We start from the raw sequence: 16,526 nt of genomic DNA, 5'->3' as shown, positions 1-16,526 counted from the left end.
AATTATTTTCAAAAATAACCAAATTTTTCACAGACATTCAATTCTTTTTAAACATTTTAATAAAATTTTTCGCAATAATTCAATTATTTTCATAAATAATAAAATTCATAGCAGGATTTCAATTATTTTTAATACAATTTCACAAGAATTGCAAAAAAAAATTGTAATAATTCTTAAAAACTTAATTTCAATTCCTCGAAAAAATCAATTATTAAAAAAAAAAATGTTTTTTTTTATTCTTTGTAAGAAATCAATTATTTACAAAAGTATCAAAATTTTTTACAGAAATTCAATTATTTTCAAATATTTTAATAAAATTGTTTGAAAGAATTTTAATACATTAAAGAAATACAATTCTTCCCAAGAAATCAATTATTTACATAAATAACAATATTAATCACAAGAATTCAATTCTTTTTAAAAGTAATAAATTTCTTCTTGGAAATTCAATTATTTTAAAAAATTCCAATAAAATCGTTAGCAAGAATTCAATTATTTCCAGAAATAATAAAATGCTTTTAAGGAATTCAATTATTCTCAAAAATTTTAATAGCATTCTTCCCAAGAATTAAATTATTTACATAAATAATTTTTCGTAAAACTTCAATTATGTCGATAAATGACAAAATTATTACCGAAAATTCAATTATTTTGGGGTATTTTAAGAAAATTCTTTGCAAAATTCAATTTCTTTCATAAATAATAAAACTCATCGAAGAATTTCAATTATTTTTTATACTATTTTAAATTAATTAATTGAAAAATTCAATTATTTTCACGAATAAAGTTTTCCACAAGAATTCAATTATTTAAAATAAAATTTTCATAATATTTATTATATTTCGAAAACATTAATTATTATATAAAACAATGTTTATAAAATTCTTATGAAGAATTCAATTTATTTTTAAAAATAACTAAATTTTTCACAGAAGTTCAGTTCTTTTTAAACATTTTAATAAAATTTTCCGCAATAATTCAATTATTTTCATAAATAATAAAATTCTTTTCAGGAATTCAATTATTATTAAAAATTTTTATAAAATTCTTAGCAACTATTCAATTATTTTCAAAAATAATAAAATTCATTGCAGGATTTCAATTATTTTAAATACAATTTTACAGGAATATTGCTCAAAAAATGTAATTATTCTTAAAAATTTAATTTCACTTCCTCGAAAAAATCAATTATTTAAAAAAAATTTTTTTTTTAAATTCTTTGGAAGAATTCAATTATTTACGAAAATATTAGAATTTTCCACAGGAATTCAAATTATTTTAAATACAATTTTAATTAAATTTTTTTGAAATAATTCAATTATTCTTTTAGATTTTAATTAAATTCTTTCCCAGTATTCAATTATTTACGTCAAAAATTTTAATAGAATTCTTTGTAAAATTTAATTATTTTTAAAAACTTTTCGCAATTAAATGATTTTTAATATTTAATATTTTCATAAAATTTCCAAACAGAATTCAATTATTTAAAATTTTTGTTTGAAAATCTTCGTAAGAATTCAATTCTTTTCATGAATAATAAAAGTTTCTCAGGAATTCAATTATTTTCAAATATTTTAATAAATTGTTCGAAAGAAATCAATCATTTTAATAAAATTTTAATTCAATTTTTTTTTTAAATAATTCAATTATTCTTTTAGATTTTAATAAAATTCTTCCCAAGAATTCGATTATTTTCACAAGTAATTCTTATAAAGAATTCAATTATGTCGATAAATAACAAAATCATTCTCGAATATTAAATTATTTTAAGTCATTTTAATAAAATTCTTTGGGAAATTCAATTATTTTCGTAAGCAACAATATTCAGCACAAGAATTCAATTATTTTTAAAAGTAATATTTTTTTTTTTAAATTCAATTATTTTTAAAAATTCTAATAAAATCGTTCGCAAGAATTCAATTATTTTCATAAATAATAAAATGCTTTTTTCTACTATTTTGATTACCGACTTGACAATTCCAGGCTTAGTTTTTGTCATTTAAGTTCCCATATAGTAACATCTAATTACATAAATTGAATGTTAAATCTAACTCTCTGGTGCTTATCTTAATCGATGGTGAGCAATATGCGGAAATAATAATGGTATTATTACAGAGTTTAATAGCTGTACATTACAGACTATTCGTATTAAATTATTCATCAGTAAAACTGTTGGAAACTGTTTTGAAAAATTAAATACTTAAACTTATGTTTTAAAAAATAAAAGTTTGTTCAGCAAAATTATCATTTTATTTTTGCAAAACAATTTTTTTGTTATATTTCTTAAAATATTTGATATTTTTAGGTTTTTCTTTTTTTAATCAATTAGTCTGATTGCATTGCAACTTAATTTTTAATACCAATTGGAATAGACAGAAAATAAAGGAGATATTTTAAAAAAAGTCTTTGCCCCGCATAGCACCTTTGCCCCACTCTCCCCTATAGACCTCCAGGCTTTTTGGGATATATTTTTTGTTCTTATTATAAAGTGTTCGTAATAATTATTCTGACAAGAAATTTTAAAATACACTCGAGTTAATATAAATTATTGACCGCAGTGCACATCTTGTCTTCTAAAACTGTAGAAAATGTTTTTAAGAATTTAGTTCAATTATCTTAAATTAAATCTTTACGGATTGATTTTATAAAAATAAAGTTAGATATAGTCCTAAATTGCAATGCTATCTGGACAGTTTGTGCTGAATAATAACAAAAATATTTTCAAAACTTTAAAGTTTTTTCCACTTTTTTTAGAGAGGGCAACAAAATTTCGGTATTTTCCGTCAAAGTGGCACTTGCAACACTATGTGCCGGCAAATTGATGGACAAATTTCGATGTAAGTTTTCTATTTATGTATTTAGATGATTTAGATGATACTTAGATTATTTACTATTTAGATTGATTCTTATACGAATTTTTATTTTTAGATATCTATTCACAAATATCGGACAGCAACGGTCACATGATCCACTGGAGATTCGATGAATATTTGAGAGAAGTTTTAGCATTGCCGGCAGCCGTTTACGAATCGCCATCTTTTGGTTATTCCGAATCATTAGCGAGTTCGATTTTTCTTTCGGTGAATATCAATTATTTTTACATTAAAAATAATACTTTTTATATTATTTTCTCTTCCACGATTATGATACAATTGATAAATTTTTACCTATCGCTGTTTCTTTCAGAATACAAAAGTCACTGTCAATGATTTCTTGGATACACTGATGTGCGATCCAGGACCTCATTGTTTAATTTGGCTCCCACTTTATCATCGAGTCGCTGCCGTTGAATCGGGTACGTTTGTAAAAAGATTTTTTCAATTGTTATAAATTTGCCGGTTGACTTTTTTTAACAAAAAAATTATTTGGTAAATAATGAAAATAATAAAAAAAATTGATTATTTCAGTGACTCATCCAACCATGTGTGACGCATGTCACAAGGAAAATTTTACCGGCTTTAGGTACCGGTGTCAAAAGTGTCATTCGTATCAACTCTGTCAGGATTGCTTTTGGCGGGGAAAAGTCTCGGGTACTCACAATAATGATCATGACACAAGGGAGTACAGTAGTTTTGTAAGTTGATTATGCTTTGTTTCTTTGGCCAAAAATTTTTGTCTCTAAATGAAGTGATAATGAGTTTTTCTTCCCTTAGAAGTCGCCGAGTAAACAGATCGGACATTCTTTAAGAAAGAGCTTTCGATGTGTTCCCGAAAAGGGAAAGAATCACATACCCAGGTTTCCGGAACAGCCGGAGAAAACTTTGGATTTATCACACATTGTGTAAGTGACTGACCACTTACTGTTAATAATAAATTCGTACTTCCATAATAATTCAGGGCTCGAACTAGGTCCGTAAATTTGCCTCAAGTCCGTAAAAGTCCGTTTTTTGAAAAAAGGACCGTAAAGTCCGTAATTTAATTCAAAAAGGATGAAAAGTTCGTAGATTGTACAATATGGAAAATTTTAGAAAAATTACAAATGATTACAGAAATTCAATTATTTTTAAAAGAAATAAAATTCTTCGAAGAAATTCAATTATGTTCAAAAATTTTTTTTAAATTCTCATCAAAATTTCAATTATCTTTAGAAATAATTAAATTCTTCTCCGAAATGCAATTATTTTCAAAAATTTTCCTTAATTCAATTCTTTTACAAAAAATTTAATAAAATTCTGCACAAACTTTTAATTATTTTCAAAAAGTAATAAAAATTTTACAGGAATTTAATTATTTACAAATTTTTTTTATAAATTTCTTCTCAATCATTCAATTATTATTTTTCATAAATAATAAAATTTTACGGGAATTCAATTATTTTCATAAATAATAAAATTCATTGCAGAATTTCAATTATTTTTAATACAATTTTAATCGAATTCCTTGAAAAAAATCTTAAAAATTTTATTAAAATTCGTCAAAAGAATTCAATTATTTAAAAATTTATAGATAAAATTATGAGAATTCAATTAAACATACAATTATTCAATAAATTGTTATTTTTGTATTTAAATAATTGAATCCAAGTAGAATTTTCTCATAAACATTGATTGAAAAATGGATTTCAACTTTAGATTATAATTACAGATTTTTGTGGTTTTTGAATTTTTTCGTAACTTTTCCAAAAATCACTTGAAACTTTAATTATTTAATTAATTAACAATTTATTTTGCATAAATTTTAGGAATGTTTTTGTACCATCCGGCTGTAACAAATTATGTATCTAGAAATATTGCAAATTTAAAAAGTTTGTTTTAGGTGGCCCAGTTCAGAAATTTTGACTCAATTCTGTATAACAGGGCACGGATTGTCCGACTTTATCTTTTTTTTCAACTTTTTTGTGAAAAAATGCGACTAATCGACTTTTTCGAAATTTTTTTTTAGTAAAATACGACTGAAATTAAAATTTTTTTTTTTAAATTTAAAGGAAAAAATTTGAGTCAAAAAAATGTTCTGTTACATTTATTTGCAAATTTCTTTCAAATTTTTCGAAAAAATCAATAACTTCTTTTTTAAATAAATATTTAATTATTATTTTTCCATAGGAATTAAAATTCTTCAAAAGATTCGAATTCAAACCTTTTTGAAATTAAACAACTTATAAAAAATTGTTATAAAACATGAAGACATCGATCAGTCCGAGTCTTCGACTCGGAGCGATCGATGTCTTCATGTTTTATAATTTAAAGAGGATCGAGTGTTAAAATCATTATTTTATATTATAAGACTTTATAAAAAGAAAATTTTTAATAATTTTTTATGAAAATAAATTAATTATTGGGAAGAAATTTATAAAAAATTAGTAAGTAATTGAATTTTGCAGAAGAATTTTAATATTTACAAAGATAATTGAAATTTTGAGGAGAATTTAAAAAAAATTTTTGAAAATAATTTAATTTCTGCCAAGAATTTTTTTACTTTTGAAGATATTTGAATTATGCAAAGAATTTTGGCAGAACTTTTAAAAATAATTAAATTTCCAGGATGCATTTTATTATTTATGAAAATAATTAAAATTTTGACGAGAAATTTAAAAAAAGATTTTAAAAAAATGAATTTCTAGGATGAATTTTATTATTTATAAAGATAATTTAAATTTTGACAAGAATTTTATTAAAATTTTTGCAAATAATTGAATTTTAGAGAAGAATTTTATTACTCTCAAAGATAATTGAAATTTTGAACAGATTTTTTTAAAAATGTTTCAAAGTAATTGAATTATAGCAGAAAAATTTTGATATTTATAAAAAAAATTGAAATTTTGAGGAGAATTTAAAAAAATTTTTTGAAAATAATTTAATTTCTGCCAAGAATTTTCTTACTTCTGAAGATAATTGAATTTTGCAAAGGATTTTGGCAGAACTTTTGAAAATAATTAAATTTCTGCGAAGAATTTTATTACTTTTGAAAATAATTGAATTTCTAGAATAAATTTTTATTATTTATAAAGATGATTGAAATTTTGACAAGAATTTTATTAAAATTCTTTTATTTGCAAATAATTGAATTTTAGAGAAGAATTTTATCATTCACAAAGATAATTGAAATTTTTAACAGATTTTTTTTTTTAATAATTGAATTTTGCAGAAGAATTTTGATATTTATAAACATAATTGAATTTCTTTAAAAAATTTTCGTACTTTTGAAGATAATTGAATTTTGCAAAGAATTTTATCAGAACTTTTGAAAATAATGAAATTTTTATGATGAATTTTATTAAAATTTTTTTTAAATAATTGAATTTCGGAGAAGAATTTTATTATTTATAAAAATAATTGACATTTTAAAGAGAGTTTTTAAAAAAAATTGTTAAAAATACCTAATTAAAATTTTGCTATGAATTTTATTATATTTTTTAAATTTAAATTTTATTCCGGATTGTTTGATATTAATGTATCTGTTGTCGAGAAATGTGATTTTTTTACAATTTTGTGTTTTCTTCTTGTCGTTTTTTTCTAAGATTTCATGCGACTTTTTTTCGACTTTTTCGAAAATTTTATGCGACTTTTCGTGACTTTTGTTGTAAATTTATGCGACTAAAGCGATTTTTTTTAGTCTTAAAGACGATCCGAGCCCTGTATAATTAAAAAATAAGTAATGTTGAGTTCGGGTTCGGCCACCGTATTTGTACAAGTTAGTAATAAATTCGTAATTTGCGAATTTCACAGACCGCCTTCTCCACTACCATCTCATAACGGATTTCCGGATTCAGGATTCATGGCGCCTTTCGACGCCGGTTCGATGGACAGTCGTTCCACATTAAGAAGGTAATTTTAAAGAAATCTATAAGAAAACTATTTAATTTTGCTATTAGAAGTATTATAACAATAAATCTAATTTTTTGATCAGCATGGATAGTTCAAGAATGGACGACGAACATAAATTAATAGCCAGATATGCCCAACGATTGGCGCAAGAGGCACGAACTGTTGTAAGTCGTTTAACATAAACATAATTCTGTTTTAACAGGAATTCCCCCTACTTCCCCGAAAAGAAAGGGGAACAGTTTAATTTATCCTTCTAATTCAATTAACTCGCTTAATGTATTTATATTCTCTTCACAGCCTCGTGCCGCTTCCAGAATGTCACAAGTGGATCAAATGGTGAGTACAATTTCAAATGTGTTTATTTTATTATGTGTTTACTTTATTTTTTATTTATTTATTTTTTTTTATTTTTGAATGAGTTTTGAATGATTTTTGAATCATTTTGAATGATTTTTGAATGAGTTTTGAATGATTTTTGAATTGGTTGATATTTCTTCAGCAAGGACGAGCACCGTCGGACGCAAATCTTTCCTCATTGGAAACATCGAGAGCGCAAAGGGAATTGATCTCTCAATTAGAGGCGAAAAACAAGGAAATAATGCGAGAGATTGCAAGGTTAAGGTATACCTGTGTCGTTTAATTTCCACTATATCGAGCCTCAACCTCGTTATCATCCCATCGTACCATCCTAGAATCACGCATGTTATAAAAAACTTTCAGTTCGGCTTTATGTATCCTTGGTTGCATAGATGATAATATTGCATAGATAATAGAAATTAAGACACTACAGAGAAATTTGCAAACACCCACAGTGAAGTAGTTTTCAGACTAATGCTTTACTAATACAACACCATATACATCAATCAGACACATTGTTAAGAAATCATGATAATCGCGATGTTTTAGAAAAAGGACAACAAATTCATCCAACTCCGGGAATTAGTTCTTGTTACTCAAACATTTTTTGATCTTTCAAATCTTGAGGTTTCTTAACAATTTTTTTTATGACTTCAAGATAAATACTTTTTTCATGATCGTTACATTGCCCACTACTTTTAGCAATCACTATAACAATTTATCCTATAGGGAAATCAGAGAATTCAGGGAAAAGTCAGCGAAAGTAAGAAGTGTCTTTTTTTTTGCCTTATAAAGTATGAAATTACCAAAAATTCTAAAAAATACCTTAAATTTTTTCTGACAATAATTTTTAAATAAATTAATTCTTCAAGAACTGCTATAAAGTTATTACTTATAAATCATTTAATGAAGTATTTTTTTGAAAAATGTTAATTTCATTTCTGTTGAAATTAGTTTCAATTTTAAACATTTTAACGCAATTCTTTGAAAGAATTCAACTATCTTAATAAATATTAAAATTCTTTCCAGAAATTCAATTATTTTCAAAGATTTTTTTTTAAAAATTCTTGTCAACATTTCAATTATCTTTCTAGACAGCAAAATTCTTCGCCGAAATTCAATTACATTCAGAAATTTTTATAAAATTCATTGTAAAATTCAATTATTTTCATAAGTAACAATTCTCATCACAAGAATTCAATTATTTTTTAAATTAATAAAATTCTTCGCAGAAATTCAATTATTTACAAAAAATCTAAAAAAAATGGTCAACATTTAAATTATCTTTCTAAATTAATAGCAAAATTTTTCGACAAAATTCAATTATTTTCAGGAATTTTAATAAAATTCATTCCAAAATTCAATTATTTTCTTAAATAATAATATTCATCACAAAAATTCAATTATTTTCAAAAATTTTAATAAAATTCCCCAAAAAGAATTCAATTATTAAACAAAAATTTTGACAAATAAATAAGATCACAATAATATTATTAAAAATCCAAACACAATAATATCGTAATATAAAATACAATTATATTCAGGAATTTTTATTAAATTCATTGTAAAATTTAATTATTTTTCATAAAAAACAATATTCAATACAAGAATTCAATTTTTTTCAAAATTAATAAAATTCTTCGCAGAAATTCAATTATTTTCAAAAGAATATAAAAAAAATCGTTTTCAACATTTCAATTATCTTTATAAATGAATAGAAATTTTTTTTCGATAAAATTCAATTATTTTCAGGAATTTTAATAAAATTCATCACAAGAATTCAATTATTTTTAAAAAATTTAATAAAATTCATAGCAAAATTTTAATTATTTTTAAAAATTTTTCTTAATTCAATGATTTTTAATATTCTACTATTTTAATAAAATTTCACAAAAGAATTCAATTATTTAAAAACAATTTTTATAAAGTTCTACACGATTATTAATTATTTTTCTAAAATAATAAAAATTTCACAGGAATTGAATTATTAAAAATAGAATTTGCATAAATTAAAAAAAATTAATTGGAACTTAGTTTGGAACTTTTTTATAAAATTCTTCCCAATAATTTAATTATTTTTATAAATAGTAAAACTCATAGCAGAATTTCAATTATTTTTTATATACAATTTTAATCGAATTCCTCATAAATTTTGAATTATTTCTTTGAAAGAATTCTATTATTTTGATAAATATACCTATATTTGAATTGTTTTCAGAAATTCATTGAGTCACAGGAATTTTAATAAAATTTTTTGTATTGTAAAATTCAATTATTTTTATAAATAACAATTTTCAACACAAGAATTTAATTACTTTAAAAAAAAGTAATAAAATTGTTCGATGAAATTTAATTATTTTTAAAAAATTGTTTTAAAATTCAATTATTTTCAAAAATTTTAATTATTTTTCTCAGTTTAATGATTTTTAATGTTTCAACTAAGTTTTAATAAAATTTCGCAAATGAATTCAATTATATTAAAAAATTGTTCATAAAATTCTATACGCAAATATTTATTTTTTTAAATTATTCTTAAAAATTGTATTACAATTTTTCGATAAAATTCAACTATTGAAAATTAAAAATTTTTGTAATAAAATTCTTGTCAATAATTAAATTACTTTCATAAATAATAAATCTTCTAATCTAATCTAATCTAATCTAATCTAATCTAACACCGAGATCGAGCTGGATTTTCCTCAAAAGGGGAAAGTAAGCACCTAGGTTATAAAACCCATTGTACCAGACTCCAGCTCGCTCGTTTATAGCAACTTCTTAGAGTCCTGTTCTTCTCCAGAAGTCCAGTATCTCTTCTATCGATAGGTTGCTCACCTGCTTAGGGTTAATAATTGCTTGACCCCAGCTGGATAGTCTAATCCTAGCTAGCGCTGGGCATACCGATAATATGTGAGTCGAAGTTTCATTACTTTCCCCACACAGTCTACACATAGGTGAAACTTGTCTGCCTATTTTATGCTGATGGTAGTTCAATAGCCCATGACCCGTAAGTAGACGAACTACGGTTCTAACTCTGATCTTATCGAGTTTTAGGAGATCGCTCGCTCGCCTCTTGTTGAGTGCTAACCCCAACAGAGTTTTCGCTTGCCTTCCCACCCCAACGTTCGCCCAATACTTCTCATGTTCCTTTTCACCCCATCTTTCTATGGCTCCCTTAACCAAGCATGGCATTATTGCCAGTGCTGGTTCAGGACCTATAAATTTCGTCTCGGAACCTGTTTTCGCCAAGACGTCTACTCTTTCATTACCCTTGATTCCCGAGTGACCCGGTACCCAAATCAATGAGAGTCTATTTGCTGAACCCAACTCATCTAGTACGCTACGGCATTCCCAGACGAGTTTTGATTCTATTGTGGGATTTTTCAGAGCCCCTAAGGCCGCTTGACTATCCACACAAATACTAATCCTCTTGCCCTTTGTTCCATTTCGGATGGATGTTTGGGCACAAGTTAAAATCGCACAGACCTCTGCCTGCCAAACCGTGGCATGTTGTCCTAATGACTCAGCTACTTTAATGCAGCCAGTTTTTCGATAAATTCCGAAGCCTGCACCGCAATCCATCTTGGAGCCGTCTGTGTACCAGACTTCGTCCCCAAGTGGAAAACCTTTCTTCCAGTCCATTCTGGAAGGTGTAATGATCTTAAAGCGGGGTTTAAATTTCACCCTCTTGATCATTCTATCTTGCACCATACTTAATTCTGGTATTGATAGAATTGAGCGTGGGAGCTTGGTGTGTATACCACCAGCCCTCCACCTTCCCTGCGCAGTTAACCTGCTCATAGTAAGAGCCGCCTTTTTCACCGCGGCAATATGCAGAGGTACCTCGGCAAGCATGAATCCCAACGCAACTGTTGGCGTGGTTCTCATTGCCCCCGTAATACCCCTGAAAATCATTGCCTGCAGTTGGCCTAGTTTCTCTTTAACCGTTATCAGTTGAGTCCTAGACCACCAGACAACCACCGCGTGAAGAAACCTTGGTTTTAAGATCATCTGATAGAGCCAGTTGACCATATTAGGCCTTAGTCCCCAGGATGACCCTATCGCCCTTCTACACGCCCAGAACGCGGTACAAAACCTGCTATACTGATATTCGAAATGTTCCTTCCAAACCAGCTTTTTATCCAGGATTACTCCTAGATACTTAGCCGATTCAGAAAAAGAAATCTCTTTACCATAAAATATCGGTTTCTTCAAACTCGGTACCTTATATTTCCTTGTGAAAACTACTATGTTCGTTTTCTCTGGGTTTACGGAAAGTCCAGTCAGATTGCACCACTCCCTCACAATCTTAAGTGCACGTTCCGTAAGTTCTAAGAGGGTCTCGATTGCTTGCCCTCTTATAATTATAAGGAAATCATCCGCATAACTTTGCGTATAATAACCCTGGCTATTGAGGTTTCTAATTAACTCATCTGCCACCAAGCACCACAGTAAAGGAGAAAGGACTCCACCCTGTGGGCACCCTTTTGAGACCAGGCCTGTTACCTTAGCCTCACCATACTCCGCTTCCAGGGCCCTTTCGCGAAGCATGCTGTCGATCCACTTAACCAGCGGCTCGGGCACACCCCGCATCCTGGCTGCCCTACAGATAGCTTTACTAGAGGTGTTAGGGAAGGCACCTTCGATATCAAGAAAGGTACCAACCGCATAGCCCCCACTGCTAATTTGTCCCTCTATTCTGCCTACTGCTGAATGGAGGGCTGTTTCTACTGAGAAGCCTGCTCTATACGCATGCTGTCCCTGATGAAGGGGAAAATCTCTAAGACATTCCTGTCTAATAAAATTATCCACCAGTTTCTCTAACGCCTTTAAAATAAAGGAGGTTAGGCTGATTGGCCTGAAGTCCTTCGCCGCAGTATACCCTGACCGACCGGCCTTCGGAATAAACACAACCCTCGTCTTTTTCCAAGATTCCGGTGTATAACCAAGAGCTATACATGCTCTCATAATCTTACATAGGGGTACTCTAATACAATCCAATCCCTTTTGCAAAAGAACCGGATATATACCGTCCCCCCCTGAGGCCTTAAATGGTTTGAAAGTGCTTATTGCCCAATCAATCCCCTCCAAAGTTACAACCCTGGCTGCTAGTTTCCAGTGTTCCCGATATCCTCGGTTCCTACCTGGTCCTATGCCATGGCTGTTCTCCAAACCTTCTCTAAAGTCCGGGAAGTTTACCTCCATCAAGTGCTTTAGACACTCCCTTTTATCCTGGGCATACTGCCCATTAGGCAGCTTAATAGTAGTTAATTTTGCCATTGGGTCTCGAGCTAGTACTTTATGAAGTCTTGAAGCTTCTGGTACCCTCTCGATTCCCTCGCAAAAAGTTCTCCAGCTGACACCCCTTGCCCTCTCTACTTCTTTCTTGTAAGAATCGCGAGCGGTATGATATTCATCCCAAGCTCGCTGTTGCTTACGTTTCTTAGCTTTATTAAAAAGCTTTCTTACAATTTTCCTATGTTCCTCCAAACTGGGGGTCCACCACTTGCCACCCCCATTGAAGCCCATTTTCTTAACTACACAGTTCCTTTCAAAGGAACAAATAATAGAATCTCGCAGATATTCCGCTGCAAGTTCCAACTCCTCCTTCGTCCCATAAGAAGTGGGGAAGCACGCCATGGAGGCCCTGAGGTCCTCACTATATGAAGCCCAGTCGGTACTCCTAGGATTACGTCCCCACTCCTGTTCCCGATCCTTCGATTCCAACCTGAACGTAATAAGCCTGTGGTCCGAGAGGGAATCTTCATCAGACACCCTCCAGTCCCTCACGCCATCACCTAAAGACTTGGAACAGATCGTAATATCCAACACCTCTTTTCTGTTGACAGTAACAAAAGTCGGCTCATTACCCTGATTTAAAATATCTAAATCTGTATCTAACAGAAAATCCAAAAGTCTTCTGCCTCTGTCATTAATGTCTGTGCTACCCCAAACAACATGGTGCGCATTAGCATCACACCCTATTAACAAAGGAAGCCCTCGCCTTTGGCAGTAATCTACCAACCTCTCCACCTCTCTTGGTGGTGCAGGTTCATCCCCTATTCCCGGAAAGTAAGCGGACGCTATTACCACCTCCCTTTTATTTCCGTTCTTTTCTAGATACTTAGCTTTAACTACAGCTAAGTCCCTAGTAGTTAATTCCAAAAGCGGGAAAGCGTCTAGACCTTTATAGATCAGACACGCCCTTGGAACTGGTTCCTGTGGTAAACTAACCAGCTCTCCACAGCCGTTCAGACCTCTAATTCTCCCCTTGAAAACCCAAGGTTCTTGAATAAAGGCTAAAGCTGTCTGCATCTTTGTCAAGCTCTTGGCTAAAATCGCCGAAGCGCCCTTACAATGATGCAAATTAATCTGCGTACAATGAATCCCGGAAGCAGCCATTTTAAGGCTGGTTCACGGTCTCCTCAGTCGCTTCCCCCCCCTGGGTACCCTGCCCAGCAGCTGTGTCCGTACCATGCCTCGCCACTCTTAGAGTGATTTGACCTAGCCCAAAACACAGTTTCAACTGCCGGGCTTGGAGAGCTTCAATGTCGCTCTCTGGTACTCCTAGCGCGAGAGTCCAGCCCACAGCCGCAGCTTGGTCCGCTCTCCCCTCGCCTCCCGAATACACCCTCCACGCGGATGTATCCACCCCGGTATTTTGTCTCCCGAGGTTTTTAAGGATTGAAGCCTGGTTCACCCTAGGACCGGGTACCCACGCCACAACCCTTACCAGCTTGATCAGCTCAGCCGGATCAGCCACCTTGATGGCAAGGCCCCCTAACGCCTGACCGAACCTAGGTATACGACTATTTAGCCATTCCCTAGATTCTGAGTCCAGGCACTCTACTAGGATCGCTCCCCTAGTGAGGCGAACTTCTCCGAAATGAGGATAGGGTCCGACTTCGTCCCCCCCAATCTCCTCATGAATTGCTACCCTTAATTGGTCCAGATTAGCCAACGTCATCTGGACCCTAGGATAGCCTTCCGCCACGATCGCCCCGGCTAATGACGATCTAGTAATTTCCGCAAACGATAAGGTTCCCCCTTGTGGGCCCCTTAACTTCTTTGACGGCATTCTATTGGTAGGGGAAGCCTCCTCCGAGTCCTGCCGTCTTTTCCCCGGCCCGGACCCCGACGCCCTCCCCCCCTCTCCAGTAGTGTTCCGAGAAGGGCCAGCGGTATGCGGTTCGGTTCTCAAAGAGCCCCGAGCTTGCTCCCGCCTTTTCTTCCTTTTTGCAGCCCCACTTAGTCTCTTGCCCTCAAGGTCAAGGTTACCCAAGTGTTGCTGCACCCTATCCACTTGTTGCAAGGTTTGGTCCCTTGTGGTCCCTACCCCTGCTCCAAGCGTAGTCCCCATACCAGCATTGCGATCCCCCAAAGAGGGCTCTACAGTGTTCGCATGTTCGACGTTTCTGCTTTCATTATTTGTATTAGTAGTATCCATTTTTGGTCCCACGAGAAAAGAGGAAATAAAAGGTCCATCCTTGAAGAGCCTCTAATTCAAGGATAAGGCTAAATTCATCCGAGAGTTCGCCCGGTATCTCGGAGTCTCGTTTAAGATACCTCCATTCGAGACCCCCCACGGTGACGGGTCGCCCAGAGGACGGGCCCCTCCTGTAACACAACCGTTCCCGAACTTTACGAGAGCTAAGTAATGCCCAGCGATGGTCGTCCCCCGTCCAACCCCCCACCACGGAAGGACCCGACGGATTTGTTAACCCTAGTATCATTCATCCATGGACACGAGTTCATCACGGATTGGGTGGCAGAGACTCGCGCCTCAATCGCCATGGCACAGCCAACGTAACCATGGAAGGGTTTCTTCTTGGTCAGACTTCCACCAGTAGGAAGTCTTCAGAATGGACCCGCGGTTAAGCCTCTGTCCATCCCGTCTCTCTCGATATCCCTCTAAATCCCCGTGCCCTGAGACACTGCCCAGCGAAACACAGAAGATTTGGTTTCTGTAGCGGCCGACCCATTTTGAAGGGTTCGCCCCCTCAGTCCCCACGAGAGATATCGAGAAGTAGCCTCCCACTGGGTAAAAGCCCCTCGTGCACCTCCCACCAACGGCAAGGTCTTGAAACCCCTAGGGAGGGATAATAAATCTTAGTTTCAATTATTTTTAATAGAATTTTAATTAAATTCATCGAAAAATGCAATTATTCTTAAAAATTTTATTAAAATTCGTCGAAAGAATTCAATTATTTAAAAATTTATTGATGAAATTATGTATAAGAATTTAATTCCAAGAAACATTCAATTATTCAATAAATTATCTATGTTTGTATTTGAATAATTGGATTCTCGTAGAATTTTCTAATAAAATTTGATTTAAAAATTAATTTCACTTAAAGTTTTAGTTAATAATTATTGAATTTTGGAGAAGTTACTAATAATTGCAATTTTTAGAAATAATTAAATTTTGTGAAGGTTTCAAATTAAAATCTTTGAAAATTTGAATTTTTCATACTTTTAATTAAAAATTCTATGGAATTAATTTTTTTCAATAAATTTAATCGAAATTTTTTTAAATTACCTTTTTAAAGTTTCTATTTTCCAATGCGTATAATTGAATTGAAGAATTTTCGAATAATTGTAATTTCACGTACAATTCAATTTTAAACAAATGGATTTAAAAATTCTCAAAGAAAAAGTTTTTTCAAAAATTATTAAAAATAATTGATTTAAAGAGGAATTTTATTTAAAAATTGTAGAAAATAATAATTGAATTGAAATTATGAAAATAATTTTGAAGAAGTTACAATAACAATATTTTTATAATATAAAATAATGATTTTATCACTCGGTCATCAACATTAATCAGTTCATGTTTTATAAAAATATTCTTACATATTGTTGAATTTCAAAAGGTTTGAATTTGAAATTTTGAAAATCTTAATTCCCACGAAAAACTAATAATTAAAAATTTATTTAAAAATGAAATGTTTTTGAATAATTTTTCAATTTAAGAAATTCGTAAGCAAATGTAATAGAATGTTTTTTTGAGTATCTAATAATTTTTGAAGTGAATCAGAATATTTTTTATGGTCAGGAAAAAAGTGAAAATTTTGTTTGAAAATGAGGGAAAAGTCAGGGAAAAACAGAATTAAATTTTTGTGTCCCGAAAGTAGACTTTATTTTTGATAAAATCTGGGAATTGGAAATTTGTTGTTTATTTTTCTATTCTTGACTGACAATCAGAGTAACGATGGATTTCCTTTCTCAGGAGACAACAAGAGATCGAGGCAGCTGGATTGGAAAATCCCGCTTTGATGTCCGAATTAAGGGCTCTTAGACAAAGAAAAGACGAATTGGAAAGTCATCTGGCAACCCTTCAAGATTCCAGGCGGCAACTTATGGTACAACTCGAGGGCTTAATGAAAATGCTAAAGGTTTGTTATCAAT

General features: G+C 31.1%; 1 protein-coding gene across 1 annotated transcript in view; it reads left to right on the top strand.

The window, feature by feature from the left end:
* LOC122510969 (dystrobrevin beta) overlaps nucleotides 1-16,526 on the top strand; it is a 61,775-nt gene that overhangs the window by 26,087 nt on the left and 19,162 nt on the right. Inside the window, exons 4-13 of the mRNA XM_043625935.1 lie at nucleotides 2,755-2,837; nucleotides 2,929-3,080; nucleotides 3,187-3,295; nucleotides 3,408-3,574; nucleotides 3,654-3,781; nucleotides 6,666-6,764; nucleotides 6,847-6,928; nucleotides 7,062-7,100; nucleotides 7,264-7,385; nucleotides 16,348-16,513. Of these exons, the coding sequence (XP_043481870.1) occupies nucleotides 2,755-2,837; nucleotides 2,929-3,080; nucleotides 3,187-3,295; nucleotides 3,408-3,574; nucleotides 3,654-3,781; nucleotides 6,666-6,764; nucleotides 6,847-6,928; nucleotides 7,062-7,100; nucleotides 7,264-7,385; nucleotides 16,348-16,513 (1,147 nt within the window). The remainder of the gene's footprint in view (nucleotides 1-2,754; nucleotides 2,838-2,928; nucleotides 3,081-3,186; nucleotides 3,296-3,407; nucleotides 3,575-3,653; nucleotides 3,782-6,665; nucleotides 6,765-6,846; nucleotides 6,929-7,061; nucleotides 7,101-7,263; nucleotides 7,386-16,347; nucleotides 16,514-16,526) is intronic.

The sequence above is a fragment of the Leptopilina heterotoma genome, unplaced genomic scaffold (assembly GCF_015476425.1).
Source record: "Leptopilina heterotoma isolate Lh14 unplaced genomic scaffold, ASM1547642v1 Lhet_78, whole genome shotgun sequence".
In the NCBI taxonomy this organism is placed as follows: domain Eukaryota; kingdom Metazoa; phylum Arthropoda; class Insecta; order Hymenoptera; family Figitidae; genus Leptopilina; species Leptopilina heterotoma.
Note: the sequence above shows the minus strand (reverse complement) of the source record. Positions and strands in the feature narration are given on the sequence as shown.